The 24,573-nt window shown below is 53.7% G+C and overlaps 1 protein-coding gene across 1 annotated transcript in view; it reads right to left on the bottom strand.

Moving 5' to 3' along the window:
* Positions 1 to 24,573, bottom strand: part of GRID2IP (Grid2 interacting protein) — a 62,421-nt gene that overhangs the window by 11,867 nt on the left and 25,981 nt on the right. Inside the window, exons 6-15 of the mRNA XM_033192125.1 lie at positions 20,724 to 21,259; positions 20,426 to 20,511; positions 15,122 to 15,191; positions 14,662 to 14,756; positions 13,803 to 13,986; positions 6,382 to 6,536; positions 2,919 to 3,050; positions 2,600 to 2,697; positions 2,272 to 2,389; positions 306 to 661 (exon numbers count right to left, since the gene is read on the bottom strand). Coding sequence (XP_033048016.1) covers positions 306 to 661; positions 2,272 to 2,389; positions 2,600 to 2,697; positions 2,919 to 3,050; positions 6,382 to 6,536; positions 13,803 to 13,986; positions 14,662 to 14,756; positions 15,122 to 15,191; positions 20,426 to 20,511; positions 20,724 to 21,259 — 1,830 coding nt within the window. The remainder of the gene's footprint in view (positions 1 to 305; positions 662 to 2,271; positions 2,390 to 2,599; positions 2,698 to 2,918; positions 3,051 to 6,381; positions 6,537 to 13,802; positions 13,987 to 14,661; positions 14,757 to 15,121; positions 15,192 to 20,425; positions 20,512 to 20,723; positions 21,260 to 24,573) is intronic.

Genomic DNA, 24,573 nt, shown 5'->3' with positions numbered 1-24,573 from the left:
CTGGGCTAAGGATAGGACCCTCTCATGGGTTAGCCTCAGGCTGTGGGTGGGATAGCCTGAGCTAAGGAATGGGCTAACCTGGGACAGCGAATACGGGCTAACCTCAGACAAGGAGCATGATAACCTCAAACAGGAGATAGTGTAACCTGGGGCAAGGGGTGGGATAGCTTGAGCCAGGGAGTGGGATAGCCTGGGGAAGATCCCAAGGGCAGCAGGCCCCTTGCAGGAGCCCAGGAACACTATTGCTTTGCAGACCACCACACCTCGCCTCCCCCGCCTCCCTCCACACCTGCTTGCATGCCCACCTCCTCGTAGTCATTCTCGGGGGTCAGGAAATCATCCACGATGGTGACCCGGGGGCCCAGCTGCTCGCTCAGCACGTCCAGGAAGCGGTCAGTATCACGGCTTCGCACAGGGTGGGAGAAGGTGAAGAGCTTCCTGCGGCTGGGCGGGCGGGCGGGGTCCGGACTTGGGGGGCTGTCAGGGCAGATGGGCCCGGGGCCTGGCTGTGGGGAGGGCGCCCTGCTGCTGTCCAGGCTGGCGTAGGGGTGGGACTCAGAGCTGCTGGGGGAGGCCAGGCCCCCCGAACACAGCGGGTGGTAGCAGGGGGAGGGCAAGAGTCGCTCGCTGGGCCACGAGACGCCGGACAGGGTCCTGGGCCCTGGAGGGGGGATGGAGTATGAGGATCCCTCTTCAGCCAGCACCGGGGTTCCAGGTGTAAGCTGGAGAGAGGGCCCTAGGGCAGGCTGGCTCTGTGTCCCGGGCCACTCCCCTTTCCCTCTCTGGGCACAGTGCAGGAAGACCCTGGGTGGCCCTGCCTTCCAAGCATGACCAAAGGCCAAGCAGGAGCATTGTTCAGCCTCAGGACAGGCTGGACGCCAGCTCACCTTGGAATGGTCACCAGGGGTCCCAGCTGGGAGCCACTGAACACCACTAACTCAAAGGGTGGAGGGGCTTCTCTAGAGCCCAGACCCAGAGTCACCGGGCGTCTCGCACGCCCAGCAAGCCCTGAGATCACAGGAGGATCTCCCAGGGGTCCTGCCTTCTAAGCTGCAGAGCAACTGTCTTCCCAGCTGTGCCATTCACAGGACAATGCGTGCACTTGATAGTTTATCCAATAACCACTTGCTAACTTGGGGACTTCTTCAGAAACAGACATCTGCCAACATTTGCCTTCTTTCTTTCTTTGTTTCTTTCTTTTCTTTTCTTTTTTTTTTTTTGGAGACAGATTCTCGCTGTCGCCCAGGCTGGAGTGCAGTGGTGCAATCTCAGCTCACTGCAGACTCCGCCTCTCGGGTTCAAGCGATTCTCCCGCCTCAGCCTCCTGAGTAGCTGGGACTATAGGCGTGTGCCACCACGCCCGGCGAATTTTTTTTGTATTTTTTGTACAGACAGGGTTTCACCGTGTTAGCCAGGATGGTCTCGATCTCCTGACCTCGTGATCCACCTGCCTCAGCCTCCCAAAGTGTTGGGATTACAGGCGTGAGCCACCGCGTCCGGCCTCTTTTTCTTTTTTAAGATAGGGTCTTGCTCTGTTGCTTACAGGCTAGAGTGCAATGGCTCGATCACAGCTCACTGCAGCCTTGAACTCCTGGGCTCAAGTGATCCTCCTGGCTCAGCCTCTTGAGGAGTTAGGACTACAGGCATATGCAACCATGCCCAGCTAATTTTGTATTTTTGTTTTTGTAGAGATGGGGTCTCACTATGTTGCCAGGCTGGTCTCAAACTCCTGGGCTCAATCGATCCTCCTGCCTTGGCCTCCCAAAGTGCTGGGATTACAGGCACGACCCACGGTACCCAGGCTACTTTCTTTTTTTTTTTTTTTTTTTTGAGGCGGAGTCTCGCTCTGTCGCCCGGGCTGGAGTGCAGTGGCCAGATCTCAGCTCACTGCAAGCTCCGCCTCCCGGGTTCCCGCCATTCTCCTGCCTCAGCCTCCCGAGTAGCTGGGACTACAGGCGCCGCCACCTCGCCCGGCTAGTTTTTTGTAGTTTTTAGTAGAGACGGGGTTTCACCGTGTGAGCCAGGATGGTCTCGATCTCCTGACCTCGTGATCCGCCCGTCTAGGCCTCCCAAAGTGCTAGGATTACAGGCTTGAGCCACCGCGCCCGGCCCAGGCTACTTTCTTGATCCACAGCTGAGGTGAGGGTCACAGGGCCATGGGAAGGACTGGGACAACCCTGACCCTGATGGAGCAGAGAAGCAGCTCCAGGACTGAGCCTGGGGTGGAGAGAAACACCCAGACAGTCAAGAGGACAGAGGCTGGAGCCCTACCTGCGGTGACTGCCGGGCTGGGGCCCGGAGGGGAAGCCCGGGATTTGGACACGGTCCCCATCTTCCCTTTGAAGCTGCTGTTCAGTCGAGACTCGAGCTCTGCATAAACGGCTGACATCTGGAGGGAGGCGGGGGTGAGTCCAGCCCACCCTACTTCTCCTCATGGCCCTAATGTGGCCTCAGAGGCCAGGCCTGGGTGGGCCGGGAGGCGGGGATCTGCCCCAGCCTGAAGCAGCCCCTTGGCCTGGGTCTCCTGGGCCCAGTCCTACAGACTGTCCATTCCCCGCCCCCTACTGACCCCACCTGGAGGGCAGAGAAAAGGTCTCACCATCTTGGGGTTGGGGGTCTCAGGGAGGGAAGTGCCATCGCCCGCTTGGCGCTCGCCTGGGATCAGGGGAAGAGGCATCTCAGGACACTCGCCAGGACCTACCGAGGAACAATGTCATTACGGTAACGATGTCTTTACGGTAATGTATCTGAGGTCTAAGGCTCAGGCCCTGGCCCAGAACCAACAGGCCCCACAGACCCAGGAGGGCCAATCCTGAGCCCTGTTGAGCCCCATTCCCTGGGATTCCCCACCTCACCAAGCCTATTTTGCAGGTGGAAAAACAGCTCCTTTCATACCCTCCCCCCAGCACCAGCCTTACCGCAGCTGAGGCCAGCCTCCAGGCCCTGGGACCGGAGGCTGCGGCGGCACATGGAGGAAGCCCTCAGGGAGCTCCGCGGCTGGGGCTCGGGCGTGGGCTCCGGCTCCAGGTCCAGCTCAGGCTCCGGCTCTGCTGTGGGACATGCAGGGAATATGGGGCCCTCTTGTCCTCTCAGCCAGACAAGGGACCTCCAAAACAGGGAGGGGAGGGCAGATGTCATCTGCACCAATATGCGGACCCCAGGCTATGGGGTCTGCCCTGCTTGCCTCCAGAACAGCTCTTGAGGGGAAGCTCCGGGGCAAGAAACCAGGTGCCAGGAGCAGCACCAAAATGCAGCAAGTCTGAGCTCGGGGACCTAGCAGAGATTTTATAACAACAGCTTCCAGAGTCTCAACTCCCTGTGCTTGCCCCAGGCCAAGTCACTGCTGCCCAGAGAGGATTATGGGCAAAATAGAAGTTGTTTTTTTTTTTTGCTTTTTTTTTTTCTTAGACTTAGTTTTGCTCTTATTGCCCAGGCTGGAGTGCAGTGGCGCAATCTCAGCTCTCTGCAACCACCACCTCCCAGGTTTAAGCGATTCTCCTGCCTCAGCCTCCCGAGTAGCTGGGATTACAGGTGTCCACCACCATGCATGGCTAATTTTTGTATTTTCAGTAGAGACAGGGTTTCGCCATGTTGGCCAGGCTGGTCTCAAGCTCCTGACCTCAGGTGATCCACCCACCTCAGCCTCCCAAAGTGCTGGGATTACAGGCATGAGCCACTGCTCCCGGCCAAAATAGAAGTTTTTTGAGCTTAGGCCGATATGTAAGACATGTGCTGTCCAGCACGGAGCCCGAGCTTCTTGCTAAAACTCTAGCAAGTTGTGGGTCCCTGGGACTGCAGCTCATGGGCACACAAGGGGCAGCAACTCTGCAGCAGCCCCTCCCCTTCCTTCCCCTCCCCATCCTTTTCAACTGAGTCTGGCTTCCTTTCCTCCCTCCCTTCCTTCCTTTCTACCTTCCTGTCTGGCTTTCTCATCCAGGCTGGAGTGCAGTGGCACAGTCTCAGCTCACTACAACCTCTGCCTCTTGGGTTCAAATGATTCTCGAGCCTCAGCCTCCCAAGTAGCTGGGACTACAAGCATGCACCACCACGCCTGGGTAATATTTTGTATTTTTTTTTTAGTAGAGATGGTGTTTCACCATGTTGGCCAGGCTGGTCTCGAACTCCTGATCTCAGGTGATCCACCCGCCTTGGCCTCCCAAAGTGCTGGGGGATTACAGATGTGAGCCACCACGCCTGCCTTTTTTGTTTTTGTTTTTTTTAGACAGGTCTCACTCTGTCCCCCAGGTTGGAGTGCGATCAACGCTCAGTGCAGCCTTGAATTCCAGGCTCAAGAGACCCTCCTGCCTCCCCAGTAGCTGGGATTACAGGTGCATACCACCATACCCAGCTAATTTTAAAATTTTTTTTGTAGAGAAGGGATCTTGCTATGTTGCCCAGGCTGGTCTCCAACTACTGAACTCAAGTGCTCCTCCCACCTCATCCTCCCAAGTAGCTGGGACTACAGGTGCACGCCACCACACCTGGCTAATTTTTTATTTCATTTTTATTTTATTTTTGAGATGGAGTCTCACTATGTCACCCAGACTGGAGTGCAATGGTGCGATCTCAGCTCACTATAACCTCCATCTCACGGGTTCAAGCAATTCTCCTGCCTCAGCCTCTCAAGTAGCTGGGATTACAGGTGCGTGCCACCACGCTTGGCTTATTTTTGTATTTTTAGTAGAGACGAGGTTGCCCCATGTTGGCCAAGCTGGTCTCGAACTTGTGACCTCAAGTGATCCACCTGCCTCGGCCTCTCAAAGTGCTAGGATTACAGACGTGAGCCACCACGCCCAACCACCCCTGGCTGATTTTTTAAGTATTTTGTAGATATGGGGGTCTCGTTGTGTTGCCCAAGCTGGTCTTGAACTCCTGACCTCAAGCGATCCGCCCACCTCAGCCTCCCAAAGTGCTGGGATGACCGGCGTGAGCCACCGAGCCTGGCCTGCAGTGGCTTTCATAGCAGGGGCAGGGTGCCTAGAACAGGGTAGAACATAGGCTTCCGCACACCTTCCATCCACATGGCCTGCATGCTGAGTGCAGGGGTTTGTGGGCATTCAAAGGGCATGCTGAACAGACTGGTGGCAGCCACACGTGGCACCGCAGTCCTGTGTATGTGCAAGAAAGAGTACACTAGAAGCCACTGGCCAGGTGGGATGCGGTTGTGGGCTCACGATCCTGGTGGTGGTGTTGGCATGTCTGTAAACGGCAACCACGTGAATTTCTTTTTTTCTTTTCTTTCTTCTTCTTTTTTTTTTTTTTTTTTGAGGGAAGTAGCTCGATCATAGCTCACCGCAGCCTCGATCTCCTGGACTCAAGCCATTTTCCTACCTCAGCCTCCCAAGTAGCCGGGACTACAGTTGTGCATTACACCTGGCTAAATTAAAACGTATTGTTTATTTATTTTTTTGGTAGAGACAGGCTCTTGCTATGTTGCCCAGGCTAATCTTGAACTCCTGAGCTTAAGTGATCCTCCCACCTCAGCCTCCTAAAATGCTGGGATTATAGGCGTGAGCCACCGCGTCCAGCCTTACACAAGTTCCTTGATCTGTGCCACGCTTCTCAGAGTACCGAGCACAGCCACTGAGATCACTTCCATTTTGTGGGTGCAAACTGAAACCGCAGGTGGAAGTGCAGTGTCTAAAGTCTCAGGTTATGCTGTGTACGTTGCATAAAGGTCACGCTGGGAAGGCACATCCGTGGGGCCACATGTGGGCCTAGCCCTGGTGTATTGGGTGTGTACGAGCATGGCTGTGGACACATCTCTGTGGGAGGGGCCCAAATCGGCTGTAAGACCTCATAGGTGAGGCCACATGCAATGGCTCACACCTGTAATCCCTGTGCTTTGGGATGCCGGGGTGGGAGGATTGCTTGAGCCCAGGAGGTTAAGGCTGCGTTGAGCCGTGATGGCACCATGACACTCCAGCCTGGGCAACAGAGCAAGATCCCATGTCAAAAAAAAAAAAAAAAGGCTGGGCATGGTGGCTCACACCTATAATCCCAGCACTTTGGGAGGCCAAGGAGGGCGGATCATGAGGTCAGGAGATAGAGACTATCTTGGTTAACACAGTGAAACCTCTTCTCTACTAAAAATACAAAAAATTAGCTGGGTGTGGTAGCATGCGCCTTTAATCCCAGCTACTCAGGAGGCTCAGGCAGGAGAATCTCTTGAACCCGGGAGGTGGAGGTTGCAGTGAGTTGAGATCGTGCCATTGCACTCCAGCCTGGGGCACAGGAGTGAGACTCGGTCTCAAACAAACAAACGAACAAACAACCACCAAAAAAAACTTTACAGGTGAGAACAGGTGTCTGGATGTTCACCTGGTGAGCTGGACAGTCAGCAGCTACAGGCAGGGAAGTGGTAGGGGAGAGGACACTTACCTGTCATGGCCGTGTAGCCCAGGAAGCATGCGATTTTCTCCTGGCAGAGCTCCTGCTCCTCATAGGTCAGCAGCTGGTAGATGAACTGCCACAGGACCTGCTTGGCAGGGGTGTCCAGTACAGGGTAGACGTCAACGATGAGGGTGTCGATGTTTCTGGGGGAAGGTGCGGGAATGAGAGGCTCAATACTCACAGGCTTACCATGATGCATAGAGTGGGGGTAGACAAGATGGGACTTCCAAGCCACAGTGTCTGCCCTCATGCCCTATCCCTACCCTTGAAAGACAGAAGTGGGGGCCGGGCACGGTGGCTCACGCCTGTAATCCCAGCACTTTGAGAGGCCGAGGCAGGTGGATCATTTGAGGTCAGGAGTTCGAGACCAGCCCGGCCAACATGGTGAACCCCTGTCACTACTGAAAATACAAAAATTAGCCATGCGTGGTGGTGCACACCTGTAAGCCCAGCTACTCGGGAGGCTGAGGCAGGAGAATTGCGTAAGCCTGGGAAGTGGAGGTTGCAGTGAGCTAAGATCCTGTCACTGCACTCCAGCCTGTGAGACAGAGTAAGACTCTGACTCGAAAAAAAAAAAAAAGAAAGAAAGAAAGAAAGAGACAGAAGTGGGCAGAAGGCAGGCTCCAGGGATAGGGTAGCCAGACTCCAATCTCAGCTCTGCCACTTACCAGCTAAGTGACCTTTCTCAAGTGACTTACCTTCTCTGTGACTCAGTTTCCTCATCTGTAAAATGGGGATAAAAATAGCATCTACCTCATAGAGCTGTTGTGAAGATTAAAACATATAGAAAAGGCCAGGCATGGTGGCTCATGACTGTAATCCCAGCACTGGGAGGCTGAGGCAGTTGGATCACCTCAGATCGGGAGTCCGAGACCAGTCTGGCCAACATAGTGAAACCCCCTCTCTACTAAAAATACAAAAATTAGCTGGGCGTGGTAGCATGTACCTGTAGTCCCAGCTACTCAGGAGGCTGAGGTAGGAGAATCTCTTAAACTGGGAGGTGGAGGTTGCAGTGAGCTGAGACTGCGCCACTGCGCTCCAGCCTGGGTGACAGAGCAAGACTCTGTCTCAAAAACACAAAAAACGCCGGGCGCGGTGGCTCAAGCCTGTAATCCCAGCACTTTGGGAGGCCGAGACGGGCGGATCACGAGGTCAGGAGATCGAGACCATCCTGGCTAACATGGTGAAACCCCGTCTCTACTAAAAAATACAAAAAACTAGCCGGGCGAGGTGGCGGGCACCTGTAGTCCCAGCTATTCGGGAGGCTGAGGCAGGAGAATGGCGTGAACCCAGGAGGCAGAGCTTGCAGTGAGCTGAGATCCGGCCACTGCACTCCAGCCCGGGCGACAGAGCGAGACTCCGTCTCAAAACAAAAAAACAAAAAACATATAGAGCAGGCCACGCACGGTGGCTCATGCCTATAATCCCAGTACTTTGGGAGGCTGAGGTGGGTGGATCATGAGCTCAGGAGTTCGAGACCAGCCTGGCCAATGTGGTAAAACCCCCTCTCTACTAAAAATTAAAAAATTAGCCAGGTATGGTGGCACATGCCTGTAATCCCAGCCACTGGGGAGGCTGAGGCAGGAGAATCGCTTGAACCCGAGAGGCAGAGGTTGCAGTGAGCTGAGATCACGCCATTGCACTCCAGCCTGGGCAACAGAGCAAGACCTCGTCTCAAAATAATAAATAAATAAATAAATAAATAAATAAATAAATAAAAATAAAGTAGGAGAATATCTTTTGACCCAGAAGCAGGGAAGAACTTAAAATTTCAAAAGTCAGGCCAGTTGCAGTGGCTCACGCCTGTAATCCCAGCACTTTGGGAGGCCGAGGCAGGCGGATCACGAGGTCAGGAGATCGAGACCATCCTGGCTAACACAGTGAAACCCCGTCTCTACTAAAAATACAAAAAATTAGCCGGGCGTGGTGGCTGGCATCTGTAGTCCCAGCTACTCAGGAGGCTGAGGCAGGAGAATGGCGTGAACCCGGGAGGCGGAGCTTGCAGTGAGCCAAGCTCGTGCCACTGCACTCCAGCCTGGGCGACAGAGCAAGGCTCCATTTCAAAAAAAAAAAAAAATTCAAAAGCCAAAACTGTGGGCAAGTCACCCAGGTGCCAAGGCTAGAGACCGAGAGCACAAGCTCTTCCAGTATAATAAAGAAAATATATAGGATAAGAATAGTTATACTAGAAATAGATTATAGATATGATTATATGTTAATATCATTAATCATTAGTTTATAGCATTATTGTTTATTCCAATATTATAATAATCTTTGTTCTACAATTATAACCTAGGAAAAACCAGGCCATAAGATAGGAGCTGAAGGAACACGGTGAGAAGTGATCAAAAGACTAGTGTGAGCCCTCTGTTGTGCCTGGACAGGGCCACTAGAGGGCTCCTTGGTCTAGCGGTAACTCCAGTGCCTGGGAAGGCACCCGCTACTTAGCAGACCAGGAAAGGGAGTCTACCTTTCCCTGGGGAGATAGAGAAGACTCTGCTCCACCACCTCTTGTGGAAGGCCTGCCATCAGTCAGGCCCGCCCCCAGCCATCTAGAGGCCTAATAGTCTCCCTGTGATGCTGTGCTTCAGTGGTCACGCTCCTGGTCCGCTTTCATGCTCCGCCCTGTACACCCAGCTCCACCTCTAGAGAGCAGTAGCAGAATTAGTGAAAGTACTAAAGTCTTCAAAATGCATAGAAGAAATAAGGACCGTAAGTTGTCCCCTCTTTCTCTCCGCCTCAGCTACCAAATAGGGAAGGGCCCCCTGTCTGGTGGACATGTGACTCGCATGACCTTACCTATCATTGGAGATGGCTCTCACTCCATGCCCTGCCCCTTTGCCTTGTACACAATAAATAACAGCACGGCCAGGCATTTGGGACCACTACTGGTCTCTGCGTTTTGGTGGTAGTGGTCCCCGGGGCCCAGCTGTCTTTTCTTCTATCTCTTTGTCTTGTGTCTTTATTTCTACGATCTCTCGTCTCCACACACGAAGAGAAAAACACACAGGCCCTGTAGGGCTGGACCCTACACAAAACTATAGAACCAAAAATGTGGCGAGGTTGATTATGCAAAAGCAAGGTTATCTATTCAAGGAAGCCCAACTTAGACACATTAATATTAGACACAACAGACCTAATAACAGAAGTAACAAATGGGAGAGAAATTTACAACATGCAAAATCAAGGAGAAATCAGTATCTAAAATGTACATAGGTGTCCAGCTGTCGTGGCTCACACCAGTCATCCCAGCAATTTGGGAGGCTAAGGCAGGGGGATCACCTGAGGTCAGGAGTCCAAGACCAGCCTGGCCAACAAGGTGAAGCCCCATGTCTACTAAAAGTACTAAAATTAGCCAGGGCGCCTGTAATCCAGCTACTTGGGAGGCTGAGGCAGAAGAAACACTTGAACTGGGGAGGCAGAGGTTGCAGTGAGCTGAGATTGCGCCACTAGACTCCAGCCTGGGCAACAAAGCAAGACTCCACCTCAAAATAAATAAATAAATAAAATGAAATATACAAGGGGCTGGGGGCAGTGGCTCATGCCTGTAATTTCAGCACTTCGGGAGGCTAAAATGGGCAAATCACTTGAGCCCAGGAGTTCAAGACCAGTCTGGGCAACATGGCAAAACCCTGACTCTACTAAACAAAACAAACAAACAAACAAAAATTAGCTGGGCATGGTAGGTGAGCGCCTGTAGTCCCAGCTACTTGGGGGGCAGAGGCACAAGGATCACTTTAGCCTGGGAATTCGAGGCGGCAGTGAGCCGTGTTTGTACCACTGCACTCCAGCTTGGGTGACAGAATGAGACCCTGTCTCAGAAAATAAATCAAATGAAATAAAATAAAATATACAAGAAACTTCACGCCAGTCAACAAGGACAAAAATCCAAGAAAACAAAAATGGACAAAGGGTATGAACAGGTAATTTATAGAGAAAATTCCAGAAAAAGTTCACAAGCATATTAAAAGATGCTTAAAATAATTAGTAATAGAAGGCTGGGTGTGGTGGCTTACACCTGTAATCCCAGCACTTTGAGAGGCCAAGGCAGGCATATCACGAGGTCAGGAGATTGAGACCATCCTGGCTAAAACGGTGAAACCCCGTCTCTACTAAAAATACAAAAAATTAGCTGGGAGTGGTGGCGGACGCCTGTAGTACCAGCTACTCGGGCGGCTGAGGCAGGAGAATGGCGTGAACTTGGGAGGCGGAGCTTGCAGCGAGCCAAGATCATGCCACCGCACTCCAGCCTGGGTGACAGAGCAAGACTCTGTCTCAAAATAAATAAATAAATAAATAAAATAAATAGTAATAGAAGAAAACCAAATAAAAATAATAGGATGTCACTTTTATGGCTAAGAAACTAGCAAAAATAGGCCAGGCACAGCGGTTCATGCCTGTAATCCCAGCACTTTGGGAGGCCAAAGCGGGCAGATCATGAGGTCAAGAGATCAAGACCACCCTGGCCAAAATGGTGAAACCCCGTCTCTACTAAAAATACAAAAATTAGCTGGGCATGGTGGAGAGTGCCTGTAGTCCCAGCTACTCGGGAGGCTGAGGCAGGAGAATTGCTTGAACCTGGGAGATGGAGGTTGCAGTGAGCCAAGATCACACCACTGTACTCCAGCCTGATGACAGAGTGAGACTCCATCTCAAATAAAAAATAAAAATAAAAAAAAAGAAACTAGCAAAAATAAAAAGTTGGATACCACTGTGATCTAAAGGAATTTGGCTGTAGTTATAATCAATGTATATAATATACACAGAGTAACGTGGACAGAGCTAAACACATAGTAATTGGTGAATAAGTCAGACACAAAACACGATATAAAGCACAATGATTTTTTTTCTTTTTTGGAGACAAAATCTCGTTCTGTCACCCAGGCTGGAGAGCAGTGGCATGATCTTGGCTCACTGCAACCTCTACCTCCTGGGTTCAAGCAATTCTCCTGCCTCAGCCGCCCAAGTAGCTGGGACTACAGGTGCCCCCCACCACGCCCAGCTAATTTTTTGTATTTCAGTAGAGACGGAGTTTCACCGTGTTGCCCAGGCTGGTCTCAAACTCCTGAGCTCAGGCAATCTGCCCAACTCAGCCTCCCAAAGTGCTAGGATAACAGGTGTGACCCACCGCACCCAGCCTGCTTTTTTTCTTTTTTCTTTTTTGAGACAGGGCCTCACTCTGTCACCCAAGCTGGAATGCAGTGGCACAATCACTGCTCACTACAGCCGTGAACCCCTGGGCTCAAGTGAACCTCCCGCCTCAGCCACCCAAGTAACTGGAACTACAGGTGCACACCACCATGCCCCGCTAATTTTTTCTTTTTGTAGAGATGGCTTCTTGCTCTGTTGCCCAGGCTGGTTTCGAACTCCTGGACTCAAGCAATCCTCCTGCCTCAGCCTCCCAAAGTGCTGGGATTATAGATGTCTGGCCTGGGTTTCTTTTTGATGTCATAAAGTTTTAAAATGGACCTTGGTGCCGGGTGCGGTGGCTCACGCCTGTAATCCCAGCACTTTGGGAGGCCGAGACGGGCGGATCACAAGGTCAGGAGATCGAGACCATCCTGGCTAACATGGTGAAACCCCGTCTCTACTAAAAAATACAAAAAATCTAGCCAGGTGAGGTGGCGGGCGCCTGTAGTCCCAGCTACTCCGGAGGCTGAGGCAGGAGAATGGCGTAAAACCCAGGAGGCAGAGCTTGCAGTGAGCTGAGATCCAGCCACTGCACTCCAGCCCGGGCGACAGAGCGAGACTCCGTCTCAAAAAAAAAAAAAAAAAAAAAAAAAAAAAAATGGACCTTGGTGATGTTTGCACGTATTTGTGAATATACTAAAAACCACTGAATTGTATAATTAAATGGCAAATTGTGTAGTATGTGAATTACATCTTAAGACTCTTCAGGCCGGGCGCGGTGGCTCAAGCCTGTAATCCCAGCACTTTGGGAGGCCGAGACGGGCGGATCACGAGGTCAGGAGATCGAGACCATCCTGGCTAACACGGTGAAACCCCGTCTCTACTAAAAAATGCAAAAAAACTAGCCGGGCGAGGTGGCGGACGCCTGTAGTCCCAGCTACTCCAGAGGCTGAGGCAGGAGAATGGCGTAAAACCCAGGAGGCGGAGCTTGTAGTGAGCCAAGATCCGGTCACTGCACTCCAGCCTGGGCGACAGAGCAAGACTCCGCCTCAAAAAAAAAAAAAAAAAAAAAAAAGACTCTTCAGAGCCAGGTACAGTGGCTCATGCCTGTAACCCCAGCATGTTGGGAGGATCACTTGAGCCTAGGAGTTCGAGACCAGCCTGGGTAACATAGTGAGACCTCCCCATCTCTTTTAAAAAACAAAACAAAACCAAGCCGGGCGCGGTGGCTCACGCCTGTAATCCCAGCACTTTGGCAGCCTAAAGCAGGCGGATCACCTGAGGTCGGGAGTTCGAGACCAGCCTGGGCAACATGGAGAAACCCCGTCTCTACCAAAAATACAAAATTAGCCAGGCGTGGTGGTGCATGCCTGTAATCCCAGCTACTTGGGAGGCTGAGGCAGGAGAATCACTTGAACCTGGGAGGTGGAGGTTGCGGTGAGCCGAGATCGCGCCATTGCACTCCAGCCAGGGCAAAAAGAGCGAAAATCCATCTCAAAAAAACCAAAAAAAATACCAAAAAACCCTTCAAACAAAACAAAAAGGTATGGACAAGTGACAGGCTTTGCAGAGACCCCATGGACCGAGCAGTGTGATAAATGCAGCTGGCTGCAGCTGAGGTCCAAAAAGACAGACACCCTACCCCGAAGGGCCTGGCCCATGACAAATGCCCACAGGTGGGGCTCTGGTGGCGGTCCCATCAAGAATGCTGCAGGTGAGGCCGGGCGCGGTGGCTCACGCCTGTAATCCCAGCACTTTGGGAGGCCGAGGCGGGCAGATCACGAGGTCAGGAGTTTGAGACCAGCCTGGACAACATGGTGAAACCCCATCTCTAGTGAAAATACAAAAAAATTAGCCAGGTGGCACATGCCTGTAATCCCAGCAACTCAGGAGGGTGAGGTAGGAGCATCGCTTGAACCCGGGAGGTGGAGGTTGCAGTGAGCCGAGACTATACCACTGCACTCCAGCCGGGTGACAGGGCGAGACTCCGTCTCAAAAAATAAAAAAGAATGTTGTGGGTGGTCCCTGTCTGCCTCACTTCACAGAGAAGGCTGAGACTCACCCAAGGTCATGTGGCTAGGAGGTGTCAGAGTCAGAGATGGTTCCAGGGCAGCTCAATTGCCCACCACCCTGGGGCCCCAATACCAGCTGCCACCTTCCTGAGCATCCCCCAGGAGAACGGGACTGAGGAGGCTCAGGCAGGGAGACTAGGATGCGAGTCTAGGTAGGACTTAGGGCCCACCCAGGGCAGGTCCCCATCGCGGCTTTGGTCCGGCCACCTGTGCTGGAAGAAGCTCTCGAGGGCCCGGCAGACCCCATAGCGCTCAGGAGGCGTGAGCAGGTGCTCCAGCTGCTGGCTGAAGGTCCTCCCTTGAACCCGGATGCTGGACGGCAGGATCTCCGCCACCCACTGCAGGGAGGTGAGCGCCGATGATGGGTTGGGCGAGTCCAGAGAATCCGAGTCTGCTGGGACCACAGGCGGGAGAGGCAAGAGTGACCCAGAGTCCCCAGGCCAGGTGTAGTCTCCCTGGCTTTTGAGGTCAGCAGACCTCCTGAGCTGGGGTGTGGCTGTCCAGTGCCATGCATGGGAAGGCATGCCTGCTGTGCGACACTGGGGCCAAGGATAGAGGGAGTCAGTCCTGGGAAGGGTCCCTAAAGCTATACGCTAGAGTTTTTTGTTTGTTTGTTTGTTTGTTTTGAGACAGTGTCTCGCTCTGTTGTCCAGGTGGGAGTACAGTGGCACAATCTTGGCTCACTGCAACCTCCGCCTCCTAGGTTCAGATGATTCTTTTGCCTCTGCTCCTCAAGTAGCTGGGACTACAGGCGCGTGCCATCATGCCCAGCTAATTTTTGTATTTTTAGTAGAGACAGAGTTGCGCCATGTTGCCCAGGCTGGTCTCAAACTCCTGGCCTCAAGCTATCCTCCCACCTTGGCCTCCCAAAGTGCTGGGCTTCCAGACATGAGCCACCGTGCCCAGCCTCACCGGGGTTCTACAGCACCACTTAGGGGGCAGCCATGGGGAGGCAAGCTGAAGGTTTAGGGGAAGAGCTGAGTCCTCTGCACTGTGAATCTCACACATAGCAGCCCGGGTAGGGTCTCTGTGGGCCAAGGAAGCCAAGTGTCCATGGGGGTCTCACCACTGGCAAATGGGACGAGCCCTTCCTCCACCACCAGCGTGGGCATGGCACCACTGCCCTGCAGCATGGACACCACCTTGTCGTGGGAGCAGTTCCTGCCAAGCAGAGATGGCCCAGGAGGGCCTGACTGGGGTGAGCCCTCTCCACGGCCACCAGCCAGACCTCCCTCTCCTGCCCACAGAGGCCACACAGCAAGACCACCTCTGTGTGACTCTGTGTCCCCAGCATGGAGCTGGAGTATTTTCTGGTTGGAAGGATGAACTGAGGTCCTGGCTAGAGTTGGAGACTGGCGAGGAGGAGGGTTAGATTCAAGAGTTCCCATTGGAAAAGGGACAGACCTTGGGGACCTGCTGGTGAGAGGAGATCGTGACCATCGCCTAGGTGCCCCAAGGGGCAGGAGTCTTGCAGGGGGTGGGGGGCAGTTCATCACCAACCTCTGGGGTCCCCAATAGCCTCTGACCTCATGTCCAGTCCATTGAGGAAGAGGATCCGGTCACCTGACTTGAGGGCAGCATTGTCAGCTGGACTCCCTGGAAGCAAGAAGAGAGGGTGTGCCAGTCAGCGGCAGGTTACCACCTTGAGAGCAGAATGCTATCCTGTTTTACAGGCGAGAAATGGAGACTCAGAGACCCATAGCTGGCTGGGAATGGTGGCTCACACCTGTAATCCCAGCACTTTGGGAGGCCGAGGCAGGAGGATCGCTTGAGCCCAGGAGTTCGAGACCAGCTTGGACAACATAGTGAGACCCCCGTCTCTACCAAAAAAAAAAAAAAGTAGAAAAGTACAGAGCCCCATAGGCATGGGTGGCAGAGGAGAGTCAAATCAGGTCAGCAGATCCCTGTAACAGACTGCACATCTCCGATCTCAGCTGCTCTAAGGATCTAAGGACCACGGGAGTGATCCCCTAGCGGGGGCACAGCATGAACCCCCAGTGCTGGAGAAGAGCGAGGTCCAGAGAGCAGGACTTAGGCAACACCAGTACTTCTTGAGTCACTGCTCCATACACTGTTCTTCGCCCCGCATAGAAAGCTCCTGTCAGGGCCGGGCGCGGTGGCTCAAGCCTGTAATCCCAGCACTTTGGGAGGCTAAGATGGGTGGATCATGAGGTCAGGAGATCGAGACCATCCTGGCTAATAACACGGTGAAATCCCGTATCTATTAAAAAAATACAAAAAACTAGCCGGGCGAGGTGGCGGGCGCCTGTAGTCCCAGCTACTCGGGATGCTGAGGCAGGAGAATGGCGTGAACCCGGGCAGCGGAGCTTGCAGTGAGCTGAGATCCGGCCACTGCACTCCAGCCTGGGCGACAGAGAGAGACTCCATCTCAAAAAAAAAAAAAAAAAGAAAGCTCCTGTCAGGGTCTGGGATTCCTCTTTGCTTCAGGAGAATTATTTTCTGTATATGTATACATTTTTTTCTTTTTTTTGAGACGGAGTCTCGCTCTGTCACCCAGGCTGGAGTGCAGTGGTGCGATCTCTGCTCACTGCAAGCTCCGCCTCCCGGGGTCAGCCATTCTCCTGCCTCAGCTTCCCTGAGTAGCTGGGACTACAGGCACCCGCCACCAAGCCCAGCTAATTTTTTGTATTTTTAGTAGAGACGAGGTTTCACCGTGTTAGCCAGGATGGTCTTGATCTCCTGACCTCATGATCTGCCCGCTTCGGCCTCCCAAAGTGCTGGGATTACAGGCATGAGCCACCGCGTCCAGCCTTCTGTATATATTTTTAAAATTTTAGAGACAGGGTCTTGCTGCAGCGCAGAGGTGTGATCACAAAGCCACTGCAGCCTCAACCTCCTAGGCTCAAGCAATCTTCCCACCTCAGCCTCTGAGTACTTGGGACCATAGGCACCCACCACCACTCCAGGCTAATTTTTTTTTTTTTTTTTTTTTTAATGGAGTCTCGCTCTGTCACCCAGGCTGGAGTGCAATGGCATGATCTCTCGGCTCACTGCAACCTCTGCCTCCTGGGTTCAAGCTATTCTCCCACCTCAGCCTCCTGAAGAGGTGGGACTATAGCCACCACGCCTGGCTAATTTGTGTGTGTGTGTGTTTAGTAGAGACGAGGTTTCGCCATATTGCCTAGGCTGGTCTCAAACTCCTGAGCTCAAGTGATCCGCCCACCTTGGCCTCCCAAAGTGCTAGGATTATAGGTATGAGCTACCGTGCCTGGCCACCTAATTTTTGTATTTTTTGTAGAGACTAAGTTTTACCATGTTGCCCAGGCTCGTCTCAAACTCCTGGCCTCAAATGATCCTCCTGTCTCAGTCTCCCAAAGCGCTGGGATTACAAGCGTGAGCCACCACGCCGGCCTCCTTCTGCCTCTTTTATGAGTCATCATTCTTTTTTTTTTTTTTTTGAGACGGAGTCTCACTCTGTCGCCCAGGCTGGAGTGCAGTGGCCAGATCTCAGCTCACTGCAAGCTCCGCCTCCCAGGTTCACGCCATTCTCCTGCCTCAGCCTCCCGAGTAGCTGGGACTACAGGCGCCTGCCACCTTGCCCGGCTAGTTTTTGTATTTTTTTAGGAGAGACGGGGTTTCACCATGTTAGCCAGGATGGTCTCGATCTCCTGACCTGGTGATCTGCCCGTCTCGGCCTCCCAAAGTGCTGGGATTACAGGCTTGAGCCACCGCACCCGGCCTATGAGTCATCATTCTAAATGTAATTTCGAAAGTAGGGAAAATATCAATGGCTAAATAAAATATACTCTCACATTGCGAGAAGTTCTCTCTGGGGGAGGTGGAAACTGTCCAGAGAAGAGGGGGAACAATTAGGGAAAACCTCCTGGGAGAGGCCAGATGGGGGAAGTCCTTTCCCTGGACTGAAAAGGAGGAGAGAGTGATGGTGGTGGGGAATCTAATCTGGCCTGCCTGAAATGGTGGGATAGCTAGAGAGGTTGTCGCAGGGGATCAAAGAGCACGGGGCCAGGAGTCAGGAGATCCCAGTTTCTGGTCCTTAATTTACCAGAGCCTCTCCGGGCCTCAGTTTCCCCATCTGTAAAAGCTGCCATCTAAACATCCATTTGGCTTCCTATGACAGGAAAGGCATGGGACCACTAGCTTGAAGGTTTGGTTGGGAAGAACAGCAGACCTGGATTTTTTTTTTTTTTTTCTTTTTTTGAGACAGGGTCTTGCTCTGTCACCCAGGCTGGAATGCAATGGCACGATCACAGCTCACTGCAGCCTCGAACTTCTGGACTGGGACTACAGGCATGTGCCTCGCTATTGCCCAGACTGGTCTCAAACTCCTGGGCTCAAGTGATCTTCCTGCTTCGGCCTCCGAAAGTGCTGGGATTACAAGTGTGAGCCACTGCACCTGGCCACACCTGGATTCTAACAAGGCCCTAGGCCAGGTATCTCTGGCTACACATGTGGGAGAGACCGGGAGATGGGGTTGGTGGTGGTGGCATGCTTGGAACAGCCACATCCACAGAGGAGAAATTAATCACTTCTAGAGGAAGCTCTCTGGAGAGCAGCTTTGGGCCTTTTGCTTACAATACGGTGTCAACAATAGTGATGCCCAAATCGGGGAAGAACCCGAACATGCCACTTATCAGGATTAAGTCTCAGAACAGCCTGAAGCCTGTAAGCATGACGCACTGACACTGAAGTGCTCTTCCAGGGCTGGGACTACAGACCTCAGTTTGCCCATCTGTGAAAGCTTCCATCTAAGGATCCATTTGGCTTCCTATGACAGGAAAGGCATGGGATCAGTCCCGGGCTGGGACTACAGGATCAGACAATGCCCAGCTCACAGATCCATACATTGGAGATGTGACGACACGCAGAGTGTGGAAAGAACGCACTGGCATGACCACCCATGGGGATGTGTAACCAGGAGCATTACACTTAGGTGCCGGGAGGGGACGGATGCAGGACCGAGCAGGTAACCCAGTTCTGAGCAGATGGTTCAGGGAGGGAGAATTCAATTTAGCTCTAGGAGACACCTCTGCCCTACAAACACCTTCCACAATGAATATGAGCACACACACACCCCTGCCCCACTGGAGGGGCAGGAAGAAAGGGATTCTTGCACTGGGGACGTTCTGCCTTCTTCAAGATGCCATGGTTGGGCGTGGTGGCTTACGCCTGTAATCCCAACATTTAGGAGGCTGAGGCAGGAGGATCCCTTGAGCCCAGGAGTTCGAGGCTGCGGTGGGCCATGATCATGCCACTGCACTCCAGCCTGGGTGACAGAGAAAGACCTCATCTCTTTTTTTTTTGTTTTTTCTTTTGAGATGGAGTCTCGCTCTGTCACCTAGGCTGGAGTGCAGTGGTGTGATCTCCGCTCACTGCAAGCTCCGCCTCCTGAGTTCACGCCATTTTCTTGCCTCAGCCTCCCTGAGTAGCTGGGACTACAGGTGCCTGCCACCACACCCGGCTAATATTTTTCTGTATTTTTAGTAGAGATGGGGTTTCCCTGTGTTAGCGAGGATGGTCTTGATCTCCTGACCTTGTGATCCGCCCTCCCTGGCCTTCCAAAATGCTGGGATTACAGGCGTGAGCCACCATGCCCGGCCGACCTCATCTCTTTAAAATAAAATAAAATAGGCCAAGTGTGGTGGTTCATGCCTGTAATTCCAAAACTTTAGGAGGCCAAGACGGGCGGATCACCTGAGGCCAGGAGTTCAAGACCAGCCTGGCCAACATGGCGAAGCCCCATCTCTACTAAAAATACCAAAAAATTAGCCGGGTTTGGTGGCAGGCATCTGTAATCCCAGCTACTCAGGAGGCTGAGGCAGGAGAATCGCTTGAACCTGGGAGGCAGAGGCTGCAGTGGACTATCGTGCCATCGCACTCTAGCCTGAGCAATGAGAGCAAAACTCTGCTCAAAAAATTTAATTTAATTTAATTTAATTTAAAAAATAGGCCAGGTGTGATGGCTCACGCCTGTACTCCCAGCACTTTGGGAGGCCAAGGAAGGAGGATTACTTGAGTTCACGAGTTCAAGACCAACCTGGGCAATATGGCAAAACCCCATCTCTATCAGAAATACAAAAAATTAGCTAGGCATGGTGGCGTGCACCTGTGGTCCCAGCTACTCTGGAGGCTGAGGTGGGATGATCACTTGAGCCTGGGAGATAGAGGTTGCAGTGAACCAAGACTGCACCACTGCACTCCAGCCTGGGTGACAGAGCGACACCCTATCTCATTAAACTAAAATAAAATAAGTAAAATAAAATAAAAAGATGCTATGATTTCAGGAACAAGAAGGGGTAGGCAGGGTGGGAGGAGAGCAAAGTCCAGATTGGAGGGGGTGGTGGATAGACAGCAGGCAGAGGCCCTGAGGCCCTTTTGGCTCTCTGAGTCTGGCTCGCCAGGCAAGAACCCAGTTCAGCGCGGGCACTCCAAGCAGCTGGTGTTGCTGGGGGCACAGCCTGGGTAGGCACCAGCTCAGTCCTGGCTGCCCCCAAAGTCTTGGACAGTGCCCCCCAGCCCTCCCTGTGGCCACGGGAAAGGTCTGGATGCAGAACCTGGTTCCCTTGGCTTGGGGTAATGCTGAACTTAGAGGGGCAGGGGTGGGGTGCCCCAACTCAGGCAGAAGGCTCTGGCCTCAAGCATCTTAGGTAGGAGTGGAATTCAGATCTGCTGGCTCTGGGACACTCTGGGGACACCGTCTACACAAGGATGGTACCTGGCAGGGTACCTGGCAGGGAGGGGTTGCTGAGCAGGAGCCTACATGGGGTACAATGACCCGGGAGAGCCACCACGGGGTCCTTCACCCCATCCTGGGCCTTAGGGACTCTTAGGGCAACCGGCCCACCCCTCACCAGGCAGGACAGACTCGATCCAGACAGGCCCGTGGCCGCGAAGTGTGAAGCCGAAGCTCTTGTTGCCTTTGTAGACTCGCACAGTCCTGGGGGGAAAAAGAAGGGGCGAGCAGCGTGATGGAGAGGGGGTCCCAGGGCGCAGAGGTTGGAGATGTCCCATGTCCCTCTCCCCTTAACCTCTCCGTCCCGCTCTGCAACCCAGCTGACTAGCTCCGCCCCTGCGCCCTCTCCCCACGTTTCGGTCCCGAGCCCACCCGCAGGGAAGCGCCAGCAGCCAGTGCCTGTGAACCCCGCGTACCTGCGCGCGCCCCCGGGGCCGGCGAGGCCGCCCACCAGCAAGGAGGCCCTGCGCGGGGGCGGCTCATCTGGGCGGCGCGGCGCGGCGCTGGCGCGCGTGGATACCAGTAGGCGCTCGGGCCGCTCCTCGCTGCGGCTCCGGCGCAGTCGCTGCGCGCCCTGTGCCCGGCGGGCGCGGCACAGCTTGCCCAGGAGGCCTTGTGACACCACCTCGTCGAAGCGCGCCCGGTGCTTCTTGGGGATGAAGATCCTGCCGGTGAGGATGGCGGAGTCGGGGCGCGTTCCCGGACCCCGGATCTCTGCAAACCGCGGCCCGAAGGCGCGTCCTCGCGGGCGCCGCCCTTGGCTTTCCCGCCTCTTCCCAGGAGCAGCGGAGGGTTGGGGGATCAGCAGCTGGTGGCACCCCAGTCTCCCCCTCGGTGCTCGGATTTGCGCCCCCCAGCTAGGACTTGGCGTCCTGCTCGCTCCACCTCGGGAATGGCCCGTTAGGACCGTCCTCCATGACTCTGGCCACTGCAGGGCCTGAGCCCCTCCAAGCTAGTCCACGCACCCGTTCCTCCTCCTGCCTCTGTCCTCCTTCTCTGGCCTCTTTCCTGACTCCCTCTGCATCCACCAGGCCAAGCCCCAAGTCAGGGATCCCCACCACCCAATGTCTCCCACCTGGTCTCTAGGTGGCTCTGCGGAAGGAAACTGGAACCTACGAGCCGCTCACCACGGCTCCAGTCTTCCTGCTTGCTTCTCTGGCCAGTCCTGTCTGCAGCTGCCCACTCAGTTATCTGCCAGGAACCGTTTCTGCCGCCTTCAGTCCTATCTCTAAGCGCTTGCCCAGGCTCTTGCCCCAGCCTGGTCCACTCCTTTGCTTCCTTAGGTGAATGAGGCTCCATACTCAACACTGGCCTCCTTTCAACTTAATCCTACATGTATTCAGGGAGCCCCTGCTCTCTGTGCCAGCCAGGAACTGGGGTTCAAAGCTGAAGGGACTGTGGCTCCTACTCTCAAAGTAGTTACCTTGGAAGTGAGAGGCAGGGGGAAGGCCTGGGGGGGGGTCTCTGCTGTGGGGCTAGAAACTCCCTTTCTTTCTCTGTCTCTCTATTTTTTTCTCTTTTGAGGCAGGGTCTTGCTCTGTCTCCCAGGCTACAGTGCAGTGGCACGATCATAGCACGATCATAGCTCACTGTAACCTGGAACTCCTGGTCTCAAGGGATCCTCCTGCCTCAGCCTCCCTTGTAGCTAGGACTACAGGCACATACCACCAGGCTAATTTTTTTTTTTTTTTTTTTTTTCAGACAGAGTCTTGCTCTGTCACCCAGGCTGGAGTGCAATGGTGAGATCTTGGCTCACTGGAACCTCCACCTCCCTGGTTCAAGCAATTCTTCCACCTCAGTCTCCCGAGTAGCTGGGATTACAGGTGCACGCCACCATGCCCGGCTAATTTTTGTGTTTTCAGTAAAGATGGGGGTTTCACCATGTTGGCCAGGCTGGTCTTGAACTCCTGACCTCAGGTGATCTGCCCGCCTCGGCCTCCCAAAGTCTTGGGATTACAGACGTGAGCCACCGTGCCTAACATTTTTTTCTTTTTAATTTTTTTGTAGAGTTGAGGCTCTATGTTGCCCAGGCTGGTCTCAAACTCCTGGGATCAAGCGATACTCCCACCTCCGCTTCTCAAAGTGCTGGGATTACAGGGGTGAGCTACAACACCCAGCCTTGGAAGCTTTCCGAGGGTTAGGTCTATAGTTCAATTCTGAGCCACAGTGACTGACCAGGGCTCAGCACACAGGAGAGACTCAGTCAACAGAAGGTCCATCAGCAGCCTAATCCCATCTCTGAGTAATGGCAGCAGTTAACATCCTGATGGACTCTCTGGTCTGTGGCAGAGGATTCTGAGGCACAGAGAGGACCCGTAGCTCTCCATGGTTACATAGCTGGCATCAGAGCCCAGACTTCAGCACTCAGCACTGTGGCAGGACCTCTAATGAGAGCCCCTGAAGGTCTGGTTGCCTTTGAGGCCTCCCTGGCTACATCCCAAGGCTCCATTCGCTCTTCCTTGTACCAGGTGCCAGGGCCAAGGGCAAGATGAGGGGAAGACGGGAGAAGGGATCAGTGGCCTTGCAGCTGAAATACAAACCCGTCTGAGGTGTCCCAGCGGCCCTCACACTTCCCTCCACTTCTGTGGGTAGGAGTAATTAGGCCAGCCAGGCAAAATAAGTTGTCTAGTGGGAGGAAGTGGGTGTGGATTCTCAGGGAGGAGGCTCTTTCCCCGCAGTGAGCTCTGCTCTGGGTCTGGATAGTCCGGGGGATAACCAGGAGCCAGGATGAATGTCCTGATCACTTCTGCCCGGTGCCCATTGCCATCTACCTTCAATGTTTCCTGCAAATCCAGAAACTCAGCCTCACCCCCCAGATGGTCACTTAAGGTCTCCGGAACCTGACCCCTCCATCTGCCTGGCCTGGACATTCCCTAACACCTCCCAGACCTCAAGTCTCACGTCCAGGCACAGGAGAGAAGACACACACACCTGAGACTGTCCACCACACTTACGGCTCCAGCCACAGACTCTGAAAACATCACTCCATGCACCCAACTCCTGAGTCCAACCTGGGCAGGAGTCAAGAGGACATCACAGCTCTACCTTCCAGCAGCAACTAGAAAAGGCCCTGTTGTCCGGGCGTGGTGGCTTAAGCCTGTAATCCTAGCACTTTGGGAGGCCGACGCAGGCAGATTACCTGAGGTCAGGAGTTCGAGACCAGCCTGGCCCATGTGGTGAAATCCCGCCTCTACTAAAAATACAAAACTTAGCCGGGCATGGTGGCGCACTCCTGTAATCCCAGCTACTCAGGAGGCTGAGGCACGAGAATTGCTTGAACCCGGGAGACAGAGGTTGCAGGGAGCCCAGATTGCACCACTGCACTCCAGCCTGGGCAACAGAGTGAGACTCCATCTCAAAAAAAAAGAAAAGGCCCTGTCCCCCAGGTGGGAACCAGGCTTTCGCCAACTGCACAGATGGAAGAAGACTGGGCAGCCCTTTCCTTACTTGGTATTTTTGGGGCTGAGACAGAGGCCAAGGCTGCCTGGTGAGCCAGACATCCAACCTGGCTCCTGCTGGCCCTCCATGCAGCTCAGTCTGGCCCAGAGTCCTCAGCCCTGGGTCTGCCCTAAATTAACTGACCCAGCAGAGCCAGGAGCAGGGGGGCCACAGTGACTATTGCCACCAGTCACTATCCCTCTGACTGGCAGTCCAGCAATCACTGTCCCGAGACTCTGAAGTCCCTGCTATGCCAACAGGCCTCTCTCAGGCCACAGGACTCTTCCTGGGGGCCACACAATGACCTTGCACCCCAGGTCAGTTCTGTTCTCTCTGCCAGAGTCAGGTCTAAATCCAACTCCAAGTTCCTACTCCGCCCCCTCGTAGGGTCCTCTCTCTCCATTTCCTGTCCCCTCCCCACCCAGCTTTCTCTCTCTCTTTTTTTTTTTTTTTTGAGATGGAGTCTCGGAATCTCACTCTGTCGCCCAGGCTGGAGTGCAGTGGTGTGATCTCCGCTCACTGCAAGCTCCACCTCCCGGATTCACGCCATGCTCCTGCCTCAGCCTCCCGAGTAGCTGGGATTACAGGCGCGTGCCTCCACACTTGGCTAATTTTTTGTATTTTTAGAAGATACGGGGTTTCACTGTTTTAGCCAGGATGGTCTCGATCTCCTAACCTCGTGATCCACCCACCTCAGCCTCCCAAAGTGCTGGGATTACAGGCGTGAGCCACCACCCCTGGCCTTTTTGTTGTTGTTGTTTGAGAGAGACTCTCTGTCACCCAGGATGGAGTACAGTGGTACAATCTTGGCTCACTGCAACCTCCGCC

The sequence above is a fragment of the Trachypithecus francoisi genome, unplaced genomic scaffold, assembly GCF_009764315.1.
Source record: "Trachypithecus francoisi isolate TF-2019V2 unplaced genomic scaffold, Tfra_2.0 Lachesis_group4, whole genome shotgun sequence".
NCBI classification, from domain to species: domain Eukaryota; kingdom Metazoa; phylum Chordata; class Mammalia; order Primates; family Cercopithecidae; genus Trachypithecus; species Trachypithecus francoisi.
This window is presented reverse-complemented; position numbering and strand designations above follow the sequence as displayed.